General features: G+C 41.4%; 1 protein-coding gene across 4 annotated transcripts; it reads left to right on the plus strand.

The window, feature by feature from the left end:
* The first annotated feature begins 10221 nt into the window (after positions 1 to 10221).
* hmox2b (heme oxygenase 2b) lies at positions 10222 to 15727 on the plus strand. Of its 4 annotated transcripts, none has more exons than XM_049560595.1 (7): positions 10222 to 10351; positions 10890 to 11036; positions 11868 to 11967; positions 12100 to 12217; positions 12378 to 12869; positions 13317 to 13440; positions 13570 to 15727. In XM_049560595.1, the coding sequence occupies exons 3-7, from the start codon at positions 11885 to 11887 to the stop codon at positions 13695 to 13697; spliced, it is 945 nt and encodes a 314-aa protein (XP_049416552.1). In that variant the 5' UTR covers positions 10222 to 10351; positions 10890 to 11036; positions 11868 to 11884; the 3' UTR covers positions 13698 to 15727. The 4 variants fall into 4 exon arrangements, with proteins under 4 accessions (XP_049416552.1, XP_049416554.1, XP_049416553.1 ...); XM_049560596.1 differs by having other exon boundaries at positions 10275 to 10345; XM_049560597.1 differs by lacking the exon at positions 10890 to 11036 and having other exon boundaries at positions 10270 to 10351.
* Positions 15728 to 16073: the final 346 nt, after the last annotated feature.

Raw genomic sequence — 16073 nt, forward strand, 5'->3', positions numbered from 1 at the left:
TTTAAAGTGAACTGAATTGTTTTAATTATTTCATACTTGCTATGTAGACAAAATTCAGTCAATTCAGCGTCCTCTAAAACTTATAAATCTACTTAAATTTAATCAAAATCAGCCCCCCTGGGAATTGAAATAGGCTATGCCAAATGTGGCTACAACAGCTTTTCTGAATATTGAAAATGTCACAGATGAATTCAGCATCTTCAGTAACCCCCCAAACCACTCCAACACTGGTCAAATCGGTTGCTGAAATATAGTCTGTTAGGTGATTATGCTAATCAGTGCTAATTATGCAAAGTTACCAGCACATTCAAGTTAGCATCCGGCAGTTTCTAAATGCTGGGCACCCATTCTGTACATTTCTATTATAAAACTTTGGGGAACTCGGCACTTTCAGATCCACATTGCTGGCAAGTAGACTCCCTGGGAGGTTAGTGACTGAAAATTCTGTTTTCTCTGATTTGAGGTATAGTGACAGATTTAGGCCAAATCAAGTGTAATTTTCAAGATAGCAAAGTCAACCTCGGCTAAAATCTAAGTAGAAGTTCTCTATGTACAAGTAAGCCCCAGAATCTTTTTTTGCTACTTTCCCCTTTGTGTCAGGGTACTCCGTGCCAAATTTCATACTTGTATCACTGTTTATGCCATCATAATGCCCTAATATTTGCATTTACATAATTTCACCAGAAACATGTCCCAGAAAAAGGGGATGCCATTTTGAATTTTGAATTTGAGGTCAAATGGATTCAGCATGGTCAGTAACCCCCTTTTTCTTTTGGGGTTGTGGGTGATATTTTAAGACAGAATATGAGTAAGCCCCAAAATTTTACTGTGCTGCTTTCCCCTTTGTTTCAGGATATTCCATGCCAGATTTCATACTCATAGGACTATTTATGCTATTGTAGTATCTTAATATTTGCATTTACATCATTTTGCCAGAAACATGTCCGAAAAAGGGGGTTTTGGAGCTCCCTGAGACCAAATGGCCTTGAGTTGGGGGTTCTTGTTATCAGCATGTGATAGCCCAAAGTAAAGGCTAACAGCAGAAAATATCCCAAGGGCTGGGCCTGCCTCCCAGCCTACGTAGCATTAGATGTAAGGTTACATAAATTGTGCAACAATCTTTAAAATTCAGTGTCACTGTTATCTCCAGAGAAGTGTGTGAGCAAAGGAATCAATCTGAAGACTGTGCTTGCACCTTTTATTAATCAGGTCCTGCTCATACACTTGACTCATAAAAGTGTGAATTACCAGTTGCAAATGATTACTCTAAAGAGCACCGCTTTACCAATTCGATGACAACACTCATTACATTTTGTGATTATGTTCCCAAGTAGCCTACTTTTGGACAATTGCTGTCCCTGCGAGTGACAGTCATTAGAACAGGATTTGACTAACAAGGATAATTTGCTGTTTCACGTTACATTGTAAATAATCAAACCAAGCCTCATTACTGAGGCAGAGTGATTCATATGCAGACGTCAATGCACAGACAAAATTGTTGCATTTGATCTGTGCACTCGTCTGAAGTGGTTTCCCACATAAGCCCCGCTGAAGTAGGTTGACTTCACAGCTTTCAGTATGGATACTGAATTAACAACAACACTTGCTCCTCACACCATGGAGTGTGCTGTCCTGCAGTGTAACCTGGGAGATTGTGATTATAAGACTAAGTAAATACATGTTCTGTACATTCACACTTACTGATTTTTCTTTTTAGCAGAAACACTGGCTTCTTAAGCAGAACTGTAACTAATAACATTAATTATGACTGCATCACATTTAGCTGGGACCCCGGTGTTGTGCATGCCAGCTTACTGGCTCGTCAAAATGGAATAAACCTATAAGTAATGTAATTAAATACACCTATGCATTTTCTGCAAAGGTCCGCTGTTGCTTATAGTTTGATTGTTGCACATTCTGGCCTGGCACCATCTTATCTCCTGCTTTACTGAGAAGAGCAGGATAAGCTTGGTCTCTATCTGTGGGCATCACCTTTTTATTCTCCTTGTCAAAAGTCTCTTTATCTTGCACATAACACTCCAGTTCCTGAATAAATCTTGCTGATCTGAATCTTAATAGTCCTGCTACTATCAGAGGACTGTCTTTTCTTTATTGATCCAAAATTAACAAGATTCAAAGACCTTGTTCACCAGTGTGGAACTAATGAACTCACTTAAAAAAGGCAGCTAGGACAAACTGGCACTGAGAGAAAACAAGACACACTAATTACTCTGGTGAGGGGAAGGGTAATGAGGCACAGGTAAGGCTAATCAGGGCGGGACAGACAATCAGACACAGGTGAAGTCATCAATAAGGAGCGAAAACACACAGGAGCAGGAAGTGAAATGATCTGAGATGAGGAGATGTGAGTTTTAAGGTCAAACAGGAAACAACATGAATGAATGAAATAGAAATGATAACCTAAGAAACTTGAGCTGGGACAACTTGTTCGCGAGCTTTAATGTGGAAACAACATGGACGCTACAATGAAGATGTGTTGTACTTTATTTCCCAGAGCCTTTAAACAACACCTTGATAACGGTTTGAAACTTTATATTACAATGAGATTTCCGAAACTTGTTGCTGCACCTGAACATCTCCTAAAGCTATACTGCTTTACCTGACTAAAGCTAATGAATAACTTTTCTAACAAATATTTATATTCATTTTTCCATAACCGCTTATCCTGTTAGGGGTCGCGGGGGGAGCTGGAGCCAATCCCAGTGACACTGGGCAAGAGGTGGGGTACACCCAGGACAGGTCACCAGACTATCACAGGGCTGACACATAGAGACACACAACCATTCACGCTCACATTCACACCTATGGAAAATTTAGAGTCACCAGTTAGCCTAACCTGCATGTATTTGGGCTGTGGGAGGAAGCTGGAGTATCTGGAGAAAACCCACGCTGACACAGGAAGAACATGCAGGCTCCACGATTCCCCCACCCTGGAATTTGAACCAGGAACCCTCTCACTGTGACACAACAATGCTAACCACTGCACCACCCTGCTGCATATTCACTTTTATTCACCACATTTCTGCCTATGACCTCAACTCTTCAACTCTCGTACCAAAAATTTTGCTGACTTTCCAAGTTGTTGTTGCAACTCACATGAATTTTCCCACTCGAGAACAAATTTTTCCAATTATTCAGGCACCACATGAATGGGTCAATCTTAAACTTGTGATGTCATCAAGTATAAGTCTGCTCCACAGACAACGAATGGGAGCCTGATTTTGTGGACCCATAGAATATTTGCTTTCATTCTTATATCCCCAAATGAGCTCTAGTGCTCTCAGCTCTGAAACAGAAAATGTAACCATATACTCAAAACATTTCCCTGGGTGCTCTCCATGTCATGTATAACACCTTCCCCATTCATTACCTCCGCCAAGGAGGTTATGTTTTCGCCAGCGTTGGTCTGTTTGTCTGCAAAATAACTCAAAAAGTTATGAACAGATTTTGATGACATTTTCAGGAAAGGTGGATAATGGGACAAGGAACAGATGAAAGAATTTTGGTGGTGATCAGTTGAAGCAAAGTGGATAAAATAATAAATAAAAAAGTCTATCGTCTGACAGCCTCAGCAGCAATTCCAATTTCTAAAGATGGTGAAAATAGCACCATCTGGTGGCCCAGAAGGCACGTCTTGTTCTCCTTGCTAAATATTGTTGTAATTCTAAAGTTGAAATTAATGTTCTGTGTTGGAAAAAAACAAAGTGAAAAATACAAAAAAACATTATATTCTGTGTTGGTACAAAATAAAAACGAAATACATACACCAGTGTCTCCATGGTGAAGGCATATATAACCTAATAATGATAGTGATAATAACCTAATTGTGATGCAGGCTGCAAGATCTGATGCAGAGGGGGAGGGAATATCACCTACTTGGCGGTAGGGAGGTCTGCACTCTCTGAGTGCTTTTCTAGTTGTCTATAGAGCAGCTCCAGACTTTTTACCCAATGACATCACACATTTTAGGCTTAGCACCCTAGCTTTTGGATTTGGGAGCGAGTTGTTCAGGTTTACTAATATGTTTTGACTGTCTTAGACCACAGAAATTACATGTATGAATTTAAGAAAATGGGTGTAGTTCCCCTTTAATAATGCTGCAATCCAGCATCTGTTTCAATGCATTGTAACTGATGATGTTTGTAGTTACACAGGTGCTTGACAAATCAAAATTTGTTTTAAAAAGGTCAATTTAACTGTTTTCACTGCACACATTCTCTCTGCTCTTGCCATAATGTGATCTGAAGCATCAGATGACAAGTGTCACGGACCTCCTGCTGCTTTTCTTATGGCGTGTGTTTATGTGAGTGTTTTTAATGCAGCATCTGAAAGCCCTCCAAGTCATCAACATATCACATATGGGGTCCTCAACAGATGAGAGTGACAAACAGAACCAAATGGCAGCAAAACAGAGTCAAAGAATCATTTCAGGGAACACGACTGCCAAAAAAAAATTGTTTCGTGACTTTCTCTTCTATAAATGGACAAATTACCATCTTTGCCAATCTTCCCCTCATCTGAGTTTCTTTGACTGAGCCCCCCTCCTTTATTATTGAACTGCATTAGTGGCACAGAATCAATTCCCAAAGCAATTTAATGTAATGGCAACAGCTTGCTGGCCCTGTTGGAGGGAAGTGAATCATCTTGTTATCCCCCCCCCCCACCAGCCTCCTGCGGCTCCGCAGAACAAGGAGAGGGGGGGGGACGGGACTCAGCTGCCCCGCCAACCAAGCATCTGACATCAGCCGGCTGCCAGACTAATATCAGATTCTGACATTCACACACAAATACACTTTCTGTCCCCCACATACATGCATGGACATGCTTACACACACACAACATACACACCGCCTACAGTCATTAACTGACGGACAAATCGGCAAACAATCATCTCATACATGATTCATGAACAGCATGTGTGAATCAAATGTACACAGAAACACCTGGAAAATCAGGATTGAACTAGGATTTGCATTTGGCAGATTACCTCAACAGCATGTTGTAAACAAGATGACATGAAAACCAACATGTTTGGGCTCAGCTCAAAGATTCTGGTTGCCTCTGTGTTCGGGGCGGCTCAGGACAAACACCTGTTAATCTGGAAGCACTCATTGTAATTACACAGTACACCCTGTGTTCACAGTACACCCTGTCAAGATCATTATGTGCCCTGCTCCAATTCTCCCCCCTTTTACCTCTCACAAAAAAATCTTTAATTTATTGTTCCTTCAGTTTTTAAAATGTGTTTGACTCAACTGTTGTGGATCCAGATGCCAAACTCTTTAGTTTAACTCTATATAGGCAGCTTTATCATATTTTCCCTAGTTATTGGTTCTGTTAAATTATTAATTTAAAATCTAAAAGCACTGAAAAAACATTGTAGAACATAACTATCTATTGCAGGGTTCAGGTTCAGGTTGCGCCCAAGTGGAAAGGTGGCGTAGGTGTAGATTTCAGGGGTGACGCAGGGGACACGTCTCCCTCGATATCTACAACATGATCATTTGTCCCCCTCCCCCAAAATAAAAACATGCAAGTAGCAGAGGACTTTTATTTTGACAAAATTAGAGACCTTTACACATAAAGTGATGCAGAAAAGGCACAACTTGGAGCAGAAATATTCACCAAAATGCAGGAAATTAAGTGTCCACCCCAATGTTGAAACGAAACCTGTGCCCCTGTAAGGAGGAAAGAGAAAAGAGGTTGACCCAGGGTCACTATAAACTGATTTAACAACACTGCAATAAACACTGTCATAATGGAGATAATTGCATGTTGTTATGTGGTCATGCACGAACTAACACTCACTATGTAATCATTTCAGTGAGGCCTTAGAGAGCAACAGAGACTGTTGCCAGAGGGTTTGATACGGAGGAGAAATTAGGAACATTGAATTTTCATTTTTGAGAATGATGAATTATTTTTTCAGGAACAAACAGAAACATCTCATTGTTCATATAAGCAAACAGTCTATTAATATTACACAATTTGTGTGCTTTCAGTATGAAAAATTGCTAATTACATTAGATTAGCCAAAAAAACAACAACAATGAAGCTGTGAAACAGAAACTTGCCTAACCATGGTATTTGCTTGGTGGGAATGCCATCTTGTGGTTATTATCTTCTAAGCTGCTGGTGTGTGCTTGTATCTTTGTCCTGGTTATGATTTTGAGGTTTTTGGCTTCTTGTGATGTGTCATATGATGCAATATTAGGCCTACCGGTAAAATACAGCACACTAGAGTAATGTTACATGTAAACTTGCACACTTGGCATTCTTGTCGGTTCTGCACAAGCTTGTGTTGACAGCTCAAGGTTGTCATCTGATAGGTCAATATGTGGCCCTCAAAGATATGAAGCACTCACTTGTAGAAAGCATGTGTTGTTTCAAGAGCGTGCTGCTAAAACATCAGTATCTCTTATGTATTGGCACAACCTTCAGAGACACAGTTTGTTCTGGACAAGTCTCTAAATGTCTTAATTACTGTGTGTTTCATACAAACATGGCTTTTCACTATACCTGTTTCCATTTCGTTTTTATTCTGATTTGTTAATGTTATTTTTGTTGTCTGCCCCTTATACCCCGGGGAGGGGTCAAAAGGAATAAATAAATGAAAAAAAATTTAGGCTAAATATTTGATCATGCTGTTATCATGTCTTGCCATCATTTCACTGATGTATCAAACTGGTTCGAAATGTAAATTAAGTTGCAGTTTGAGCGCATGCAGGCTTTTTCTCTTCTTCGGTCTGAACTGAAGTTAAATACGTTGCTTAGGTGGTGTAGTTGCATGGGCGGATTATAAGACAACAGGCCCCTGGGCACAGATATGCAAAAGGACCCTGCCCCTCTCTTACAAAGAGGCAAGACATACAGACTTTTTGTAGTCGTTATGGTAATTTTGTGACTGTTTGTGGTAGTTTTGCATCTCTTTGTGGTCAGTACCTGTTAATGAGAGTGACATTTTGCAGGTAGAGGGCAGGGGGGCACCTGACAGTTTGGGTTCAAGGGCCTGGGTCCGGGTACTAGTTGTAGTAGCCACCAGTGTTGAAGAGTAGTTAACTACATGTAATTAAAGTAGTAGTTTAACTACATTTTATAGTGGCTTGCTGGTAGTTCATCTGTGCAATGATCCAAGTAGTTAAATTACTTTTTTGTGTAGTTAATAACTGAAACTACAAACAATTTTGGGACATAAAAAGAAAGGCATTATTTTATATTTTTATTTTACCATTGCTTCTTTGTAACTGAACCCCCTTTGATCACAACTGACCCAACTATTGATTATTGCTATTTATTTACAATGGTCAGAGAAGTTATTGCATGCTAGTTTAAAAGTTTCCTGGCTAACTGGGTAATCCTGCTTGGCTCTACACCCTCACCTGCCCTAGTTTCTGGAAGGCATGTGTCTGACTGATGGACATTGTATGCAAAACCAAACCAATTTAGTAAGTATGATTTCAGAAAAATGTAATAATTGTCAGTTCTGTCATTATATAGTAGTGGTAGTCATAAATAAATGTCTATGTTTAAGGCATGATAAGGCAGGGTCATGATTCAGTGCCCTTGTGGCTTGAGTGGGATACTTTATTTTTTTGGTTTATGTATGAGCTGTGAACAAGTGGACACTTTTTGCAATAAACTTAATAAGGTGGCATTTTTGTCATGTGCCTTTTTTGTTTGTTGTTCTAATTTCATATCACATGCACATTGTCGATTTTTTTTTTTTACAAAGTAGTTTGAACTACGTTTTTTCTAAGTAGCTTTAGTTATCCAAACTAGATTTCTCCCTAGGTCAGCTTTGCTGTAGTTCAGCTTCTGCCAGTGTGAAGTAATTGGTAGTTTGCAATGCTAGGCTTTTAAAGTAGTTCCTCCAACACTAGTTGTCACATAAGGTCTTTGACTTATTTCCATCCAAGTGGTATGTTTGGTCATGTGAACACCTTTATGACTTACTTAGTCTGTCTAGTTATCCTTGCCTTTATCTTGGTATTGTCATGTAAGTAAGTGACCCTTTTTGGGTTGTGTGTAGATGGAACTCCTAATGGCTAAAGTCATGCCAGTGTTACTAGTCACAATTGATCTTGTGATCAAAAAAGAGGAAATGTGAGCAGATTTTTGAATTCCTTGTACTTTCCCTTCCTTTTCACCACTGTGACTTTGCTGTTGGTCATCTTTACCTTTCAGCTCCAACATCCTCCCATGCCCTCAATCGAGACGCAGACCCCTATACCTATTCTTTCATGAACAGACAGACATTTCACATTTGAACATCATACTATTTGTAATTTCCTTAATATGTATGATGCAAGGGTTAAGATGCCTAACACTGTAATAACTTTTAGGCTCTTGCTTTCATCTGGAGCACTTCCGTCAGTATCATGTTGGAAATAATGGCTAACACATTACCCGTTTTTAAATCATTGCTTAAAACATAATTTTATAATAAAGCTTTTCCTTTTAATGCCTGATTTGTACTTTTTGATTTGTAACTTTTGTGTTTTATTTCCTTATGTTCTTAAATATTGTATTCTTATTGTTGTCTTATTTTCATGCACTTTGTGAAGCAGTTTGTAACCTTGTTTAGATAAGTTCTATACAAATAAAATTATTGTTATATTATAATTATTTTTTTTCCTGAATCTTGAGAGTGACTAAATCAAATGTATAATATTATATACGACTTCTCTTATCTTGTTGGTGACACAATACTGGTTATCAAAATTACAGACTGACTTCCATTTAATCTAAAATCTCCAAATAGTTTCCAAACAGTTTGGCAGGAGGAGTCTTGGACCCCTGGCAAATTCTCCTGAGATGATAGTAGTAGTAGTAGTAGCAGTAGCAGCCTAGAAGTAATAGTAATAGCAGCCTATTATTAGTAGTTGTAGCAGCCTAGTAGTAGTAGCAGCCTAATAGTAGTAGTAGTAGCAGCCTCGTAGTAGTAGTAGTAGTAGTAGTAGTAGTAGTAAAAGTAATAGCAGCCTAGTAGTAGTAGTAGCAGCAGCCTATTATTAGTAGTAGCAGCCTATTATGAGTAGTAGTAGCCTAGTAGTAGTAGTAGTAATAGCAGTAGCAGTAGCAGCAGTGGAGCAGCCCACACATTATTATTATTAGTAGCAGCAGCAGCAGCAGCAGTAGCAGCAGCAGCAGCAGCAGTAGCAGTGAGCAGTAATAGTGGTAGCAACCCAACAGCAGCAACAATAGTAGCAATAATAGCAGCAGCAGCCTAGCAGCAGCAGTAGCAGTAAAGCAATGTTGCAGCAGCAGCTCCATTAATAGTATTAGCAGCAGCCAGCAGTAGTAATGGCAGCCTGTTAGTAGTAGCAGCAGCAGCGCCCAATAGCAGTAATGGCAGCCTAGCAGCAGCAGTAGCAGCAGCAGCAGCAGCAGAAGCAGCAGCAGTGGTGGTGCAGCAGCCTGGTTGCAGTAGCAGCAGCAACAGCGTTCAATAGCAGCAGCAGCAGCAGCAGCAGCAGCCAGCAAGCAGCAGCAGTTCAGCAGCAGCAGCAGCAGCAGCAGCAGCAGTGGTGCAACAGCACATGGTAGCAGCAGCAGCAGCAGCAGCAGCAGCAGCAGCAGCAGCAGCGTGCAGTGCAGTGCAGTAGCAGCAGCAGCAGTGGTAGTGCAGCAGCAGCAGCAGCAGCAGCAGCAGCGTGTGGCGGCAGCAGCCAACAGCAGCAATGGTGCGTAGCAGCAGTGCAGCAGCAGTGCAGCAGCAGCAGCAGCAGCAGCAGTGCAGTGGTGCTGCTGTGTGGCAACAGCACCAGCAGCAGCAGTGCAGCAGCAGCAGCAGCAGTGGTGGTGCAGTGGTAACAGCAGCAGCAACAGCAGCAGCAGCAGTAGTGGCAGCAGCAGCGTGGTGGTGCAGCAGCAGCAGCAGTATCGGCCTGGCAGCAGTGCAGTGGTAGCAGCAGCAACAGCAGCAGCAGCAGCAGCAGCAGTGCAGCAGCAGCAGCAACAGCAGCAGTGGCAGCAGCAGCAGCAGCAGCAGCAGCAGTGGTAGCAGTGTGCAGTGCAGTATCAGCAGCAGCAGCCCAGCAGTGAGTGGTAACAGCAGCAGCAGCCTGGCAGTGCAGCAGCAGTGGCAGTGATAGCAGTGGTAGTAGCAGCCAAGTAGTAGCAGTAATTATAGCAGTAATAGTAGTAGCAGCCTAGTAATAGCTGTACCTTAGTAACTGCTGTTTCGCAGTTTGCATCCTCAGCACTTCCTGTGGAGGAGCACCTGACAGCCAGCAGCCTGGTGGGGGCGGAGTTGGACGTGCAGTTCCGTCCTGGACCTCCAGCCTGATTTGTTGTAAACTGGACCGCTCTGCACAGTGGTGGGGTAAAGGTTTGTAATGTCACTATGGAACCAAAGCCTTCTAACCCTTTAACATTTAATATGACGGGTAAATAAACGTATTGAACTGGCGATGTAATGTGACGCTGCTCGAAGTTTGTTAGCTTGTTAGAAATGCTAGCTAGCTGTTAGCTCACTTAGCTAGCGTCATCCAGCAAAGTTAGCTGTTGTTGTCCAAATGATGCTCCTAGCAAGTTAGGTGACGTGACCGCCAGGTGTAACAAACAGGGCATTTAATCGTGTCTCGATTAAAAGCAGCTTGAGATTATGGTTGCTGATGAAGTTGAGGAGCAGACCTGATTTATTTCACTTCACTAACTCGCCTCATACATCACCAGCTATGCTTTGAGACTTGTGGTAAACGCCAGAAGGCCTGTGCTGTTGTTGTACGTGCTCCTTTTTGTTTGGCTGTGCTCATGGAGGTCAAGCCAGAGTGTTGTTTAAAGCAGCCTTTGATATGTAAACCAAGCCAGCCCCCAGCTGCCAGACTATCAGCTTTCACCCTCACATTGCCTTATCTTCCTCTCAGAGTAAATAAGGTCACAAAGGCAGCAGAATTAACTGGCAGAAGACAGCTTTCCTTTGACCATCATCTCAGGGACAACAGCCACAGTGGGAAGGAGTGGGGTGATATCAGCTCCCCTTTTTTCCTGATTAAAGCTCTGCTGTCTCTTGGGTAAGGGTTAATAGATACTGTGATTGAATATACACTGTTTGACTATCTGTTGTTTGTGGCTAGAGGCAGTGATTTATCTTATCATCCAGAGGGAGTTTGAAAAGATAGTGGTGTTGGCAGAGGTTAAATAATGTAGGTGAAACACTGTCAGCCATAATTTGATGATTATGAGCCTTTCTCTTTGATTCTGCTGTAATTGATAATGTGTTCTTTAGCAGTGGTTCCCAATTGGTCCAAGCATGGGGTCCAGAGTTCTTCGTAGTCATTAGTTCAAGGTCCACACAGTTTAATATATTCAGCGTCATACTTGTGTTTGGCCATGTCGTGGAGCTAGTTTGCTGTCTACATTATTCACTCACTCTACAGCAGGAAGTGGCACTTCAAAATAAAAAATTCACTGTTATTGTTTTGGTTTTTTTTGTTTTTTTTTAACAAACCTGACACATTCGCAAGAGTCACTTGTGGTCGATTCAGATGGACCCACAAACCACTTTGGACTGCGACCCACCATTTGGGAACCACTGCTCTATCCTATATAATGTATGTTGCTCCTGTGTGTTGTTATTGTTTTGGCTCACACCTCTAGAACCATAGGGAACACCGCAGCCTGTCATTGTTCCCTTGTTTATTTTGGCAACCAGTTACGCAATCTTGACTCAAGTGACATGTTCAGACTGCAGGATCTAGTATGGATCATAGTAATGATGCATTGTACAGCGTATCACAAGTCACTACTATATAGTATGCCTTGCAGAGTGAAGTGTGGTGAAACTTAAATATGACTAACGCTATATAATTTAAATGTAAATATAATGTCTCACACTGATTCAGACAGGAAAACACCACTTATGTCAGCAGAGAAGATGGAAACAGCTGCCGCTGTGTCCAATGGAGCAGGGCCTGTATATGAGGAGAAAGAAGACCCCCTCAGGTAAGTCTCCCACTAGTTTTGTAACAGCATTACCTTTGAGACGGTGAAATAGGATTACAAAATAATCACGTTTGTTGTTATGGTTCTGTCAAACACACATTACACCTCCTATTTGTCTCGTTTCTTTCCCAGTCCTGAGGATCTGTCTGAGGTGCTGGCAGCAGGGACCAAGGAGGTTCATGAAAAGGCTGAGAACACCCAGTTTGTGAAAGATTTCCTCAGGGGACGCATTCGCAAAGAGCTCTTCAAGGTCAGTCTGAAGAAGATCAGGAGAAATTGTTGCAATGTGATGTCATAAAGTGCAATACAAAACAAACACGATGAGTAAATAAATCTAATAAACATGTAGGTAACCAGCAAAGCAAAGAAAACTGACAGAAGGAGACAACTTTTCTTTCTTGCTTCCCCAGCTTGGTGCCGTTGCGCTCTACTATACTTACACAGCCATGGAGGAGGAGATCGAAAGGAACAAGGACCACCCCCACTTCGCCCCTTTATACTTTCCCACAGAGCTGCACCGCCACGAGGCCCTGGCTCGTGATCTTGAGTACTTTTACGGCCCTGACTGGCAGAGCCAGATCAGCTGCTCCCAGGCCACCCAACGCTATGTGGACCGTATTCATGAAGTAGGGCAGGAGGACCCGGTGCTGCTGGTGGCCCACGCCTACACACGCTACATGGGGGACCTCTCCGGGGGCCAGGTGCTGAAGAAGGTAGCACAAAGAGCCATGAAGCTGCCGCCCACAGGGGAAGGCCTGGAATTCTATCAGTTTGATGGCATCCACAGCGCCAAAGCATTCAAACAGCTGTACCGCAGTCGCATGAACGAGCTAGAACTGGACATGGGAACAAAGAAGAGGCTGGTAGAAGAAGCTGTCAAGGCCTTCCAGTTCAACATGGAGGTAAGAGGCCAGGGATGAGAAATGGAGGTTGGAGAGATAGAGAAAAGAAGAAGCTATGTTTGGAAACACTAGTGGGCGATCTGTTCCCTGGTGGTGACGGTGGAGAGGTTAAATGAGGATTTTCTTGCAGTGAAGGTGTTCCTGTGCCTGCTTTGAACATTTACAGGATTTTAAAGACATATTGAAGTTCTTGCATGTATTTCGCCACTTTAATCCTCTAATGTTATGCAAATTAAATGGTATTTGAAATGCAGTGTGCCTGAGATGCATGAGAACAACTTCCCTTAAAGTGGAAACAGACAACTTTTACATTAGTGTGATTATAAATGATAGATTTTTCAGGTGTTTTTTTTTTGCTGAATTACCCAAAAGCAGACATTCCTGTCTGATTGTTTCATCCAAGAACAAGCTTGATAACCTTACATACTGTCTGTTTGGTGTTGGCAGGTGTTTGAGGAGTTGGAAGAAATCGGTAAAACCATCCCAGAAGATGTTTTAGATGCTGGCATGCCCGTCCATGGAGCAATGGGTGGAGACATCAGCAAGTGTCCCTATTATGCTGCTAAAATGGGTACGCTCTTCTCTCTGTAAACATTGTGCCATCGTATGACATTTATAAATGACAATGAACCCACGATAAAGCTTTTATAAATATGAGGATCCTCTTTAAGTGTGTTTTTGTGCTCTCTCTGTGTCATAGCTGCATCGGGTGGAACAGCATACGCCTGCCAGCTCGCCATGGCCGTACTCCGACACCCAACAGGACAGGTCCTGTTTGCCACTTGGTTCGCTGCTCTGGCTGGACTGGCTGCGTGGTACCTGATGTGATCCAGCCATCACCCTGTCACTCTGCTGCTGTAAGAGAGAGGGAGGAGGAGCTCAGAAAGAAGGACCGTAAGGAGACTAGAAAACTCCTGCGAGCTGTAGACCATTTTATAGTTTCATACAGACATTCTGAACGGGTCCAGGTTTATTTAATGTGACATGTTTGTAGAGAACCTGACAGAAAGTAAACTCGGTTATGTTTCTTAGCAATGGAATTCCAATGAAATGATCTGTAGGACCATTAGGATGTCATTTCCATCCATCCATCCAACTATCCATCCAGCAACACCACGTATAATTCATCCTCCTGTCTTTATTTCTCTACCTCTTGAGCACTTCCTTCCATCCTGTGTCCATTCAGTTGGTGTGGTCGTGTCTCAAAACCTTCTGAGGCTGTTTTCTGACAGCGTAAAAAGCTAATTTGTTGTAAAATTAAATTTCTAATTTTAAATGAAGGTGCCAAATTGACAAAGCATGGCCACTTTTAAATGGTGCCCATGTCTATTGGTTATACAGTGATAAAATGAGTTCACGGTGAGCTTAGAAAGAAACACACTATGCATTATGTTATGCAGTATGTATAACAGCGCAGTATGTTTTTGCTGTGTTGATTTTGAATCAGGCCTGTGTGTTTTTCATCAAAGACACAGGAAGTAATGTACAAGTTAATAATACAACAGTATCTTTTCACTTCTATACATCGACTCAAGCTACAAAGATAAATTAAAAACACAGTGAACTGCAATTATGTTCTTTTTGAAAATCCACGATCATATGTCATGATTCAAACATGGCCTCAAATGTGCACTGTGAGACAGGTGATAGGAAACAGAAGCTTTTTTTTTAACTATAGCACACCTACACTTTGTCAAGTGTATGATTAATTAAAATCTTCAGATACTAGTGAATATACCGGATGTTTGAGTCTATTGATGCATGTTCAAATGTACTATTTCTGTCTCAGAATTATGCGATACAGCATCTTGTATTTCTAAAAAAAAAACTGCCTGTTGTCGATTTAAAGACGAATGACTGATTGATTATGTTTTACCTGCCACAGGAGCCTATAATAGACAGTTGATGTGTCATGATTGCAGCTGTTTTAACAGGAAATTGTCCTTTTATAATGTGTCTGAGCGTTGTGGTTTATTACAAACTACTGTAGGTTAGGTACTTACAGGCAGGTCCTTCAGCAGCTCAGCATTTGTTAAGGACATACCATCATCACTATAAGTGTAATCACTGTTCATATTTCATTCATACTGTATGTTGGGAACCACTTTCCCAGTCGTGCACAGCTTTTTTCAGCACATACAAGGAGGAATATATTATGCTGTATGTGTATTGTATGCAGTGTTATTGCACTGTTTTGCTATTGAAGTTGAATATTTATCCTGACACAGTAATGACAGTTTATTAACTCTGCTTTCTTTCCAAGGAGTGTATTTTTTCCCTTTGCTTGGGTCTGTTTTCTTGACATAGTACCAAAGGAAACCTGCTGAAAACATTGTAACCAGGTTCCTGTGCTGTGTGTATTCGCACATCACACATAAATGGGTGTACAGTAGGAAAGATTTGATCAGATGTGTGATGACTATGTGGTGCGTTTTGCATTCGAGAGTCTCAGGTTCAGGCAGTCAGAAGGCAATACAACAGGGACTGCCCTAATATACTCCTGTAGTTCAACGTCCGTGTTTTAAATTTTTTTTTTTTTTTTAAAAGCCAGTGTGACGTGTCAAACTGCTACAGTATTTTTGGACATACTGAAGGGACACTTACTTGAATCTCAGGAGTGCAGGTAGATAATTCAGGTCATTGGATTAAACCTTAAAGTTTTAAGTGGGACGCTTGACTAATTCATGCTGATTTTAAATTGTGTTTTCATTAACTAAGCTCCTTATCCCTTTGTGTATCTAACTGGACAAAGCTTTATAGTATTGACTAGAATACTCTCATTGTGTGAGAGTGAAACCACAGGAGTATGTTGTGCTGTCTGTAATTAAATAAACTGTTTTTCCTGCTCATGCTGATAAGAGGTGATTCAATTGGACTGGGGTTTTTAATCACAGCAAACATCTTAATGGATGATCATTTTGATGCATATTTAATACATTTCTTGGCATAAACCTTGAGGTATTAAGATTGTTAAGATTTTAGGGCTTTTTGCCTAAATTATAGGACAGCTGAAGGGGACAGGGCTGCAGGTTGGCAAAGGACTCAGCCTATATGAAGAACACACTCTACCTATCTTATGTAACAATGCATAGAATCCGTACTAAAAATCTACGTACAGACAAAAGCCAGAGATGGCATGCGGCAAAAATATTTAACAATTTCTACAATCAGGCTTCCACCTCACCGTCTGCGCCACCATTTGCC

The sequence above is a fragment of the Epinephelus fuscoguttatus genome, linkage group LG19 (genome assembly GCF_011397635.1).
Source record: "Epinephelus fuscoguttatus linkage group LG19, E.fuscoguttatus.final_Chr_v1".
Lineage (NCBI taxonomy): Eukaryota > Metazoa > Chordata > Actinopteri > Perciformes > Serranidae > Epinephelus > Epinephelus fuscoguttatus.

Bases quoted from the DNA above. Each gene is read 5' to 3' on its own strand.
- hmox2b (XM_049560595.1), top strand. From the start codon at position 11,885: ATGTCAGCAGAGAAGATGGAAACAGCTGCCGCTGTGTCCAATGGAGCA. The intron at 12,870-13,316 runs GTAAGAGGCCAG...TGGTGTTGGCAG, and splicing joins CCTTCCAGTTCAACATGGAG to GTGTTTGAGGAGTTGGAAGA. The intron at 13,441-13,569 runs GTACGCTCTTCT...TCTGTGTCATAG, and splicing joins CTATTATGCTGCTAAAATGG to CTGCATCGGGTGGAACAGCA.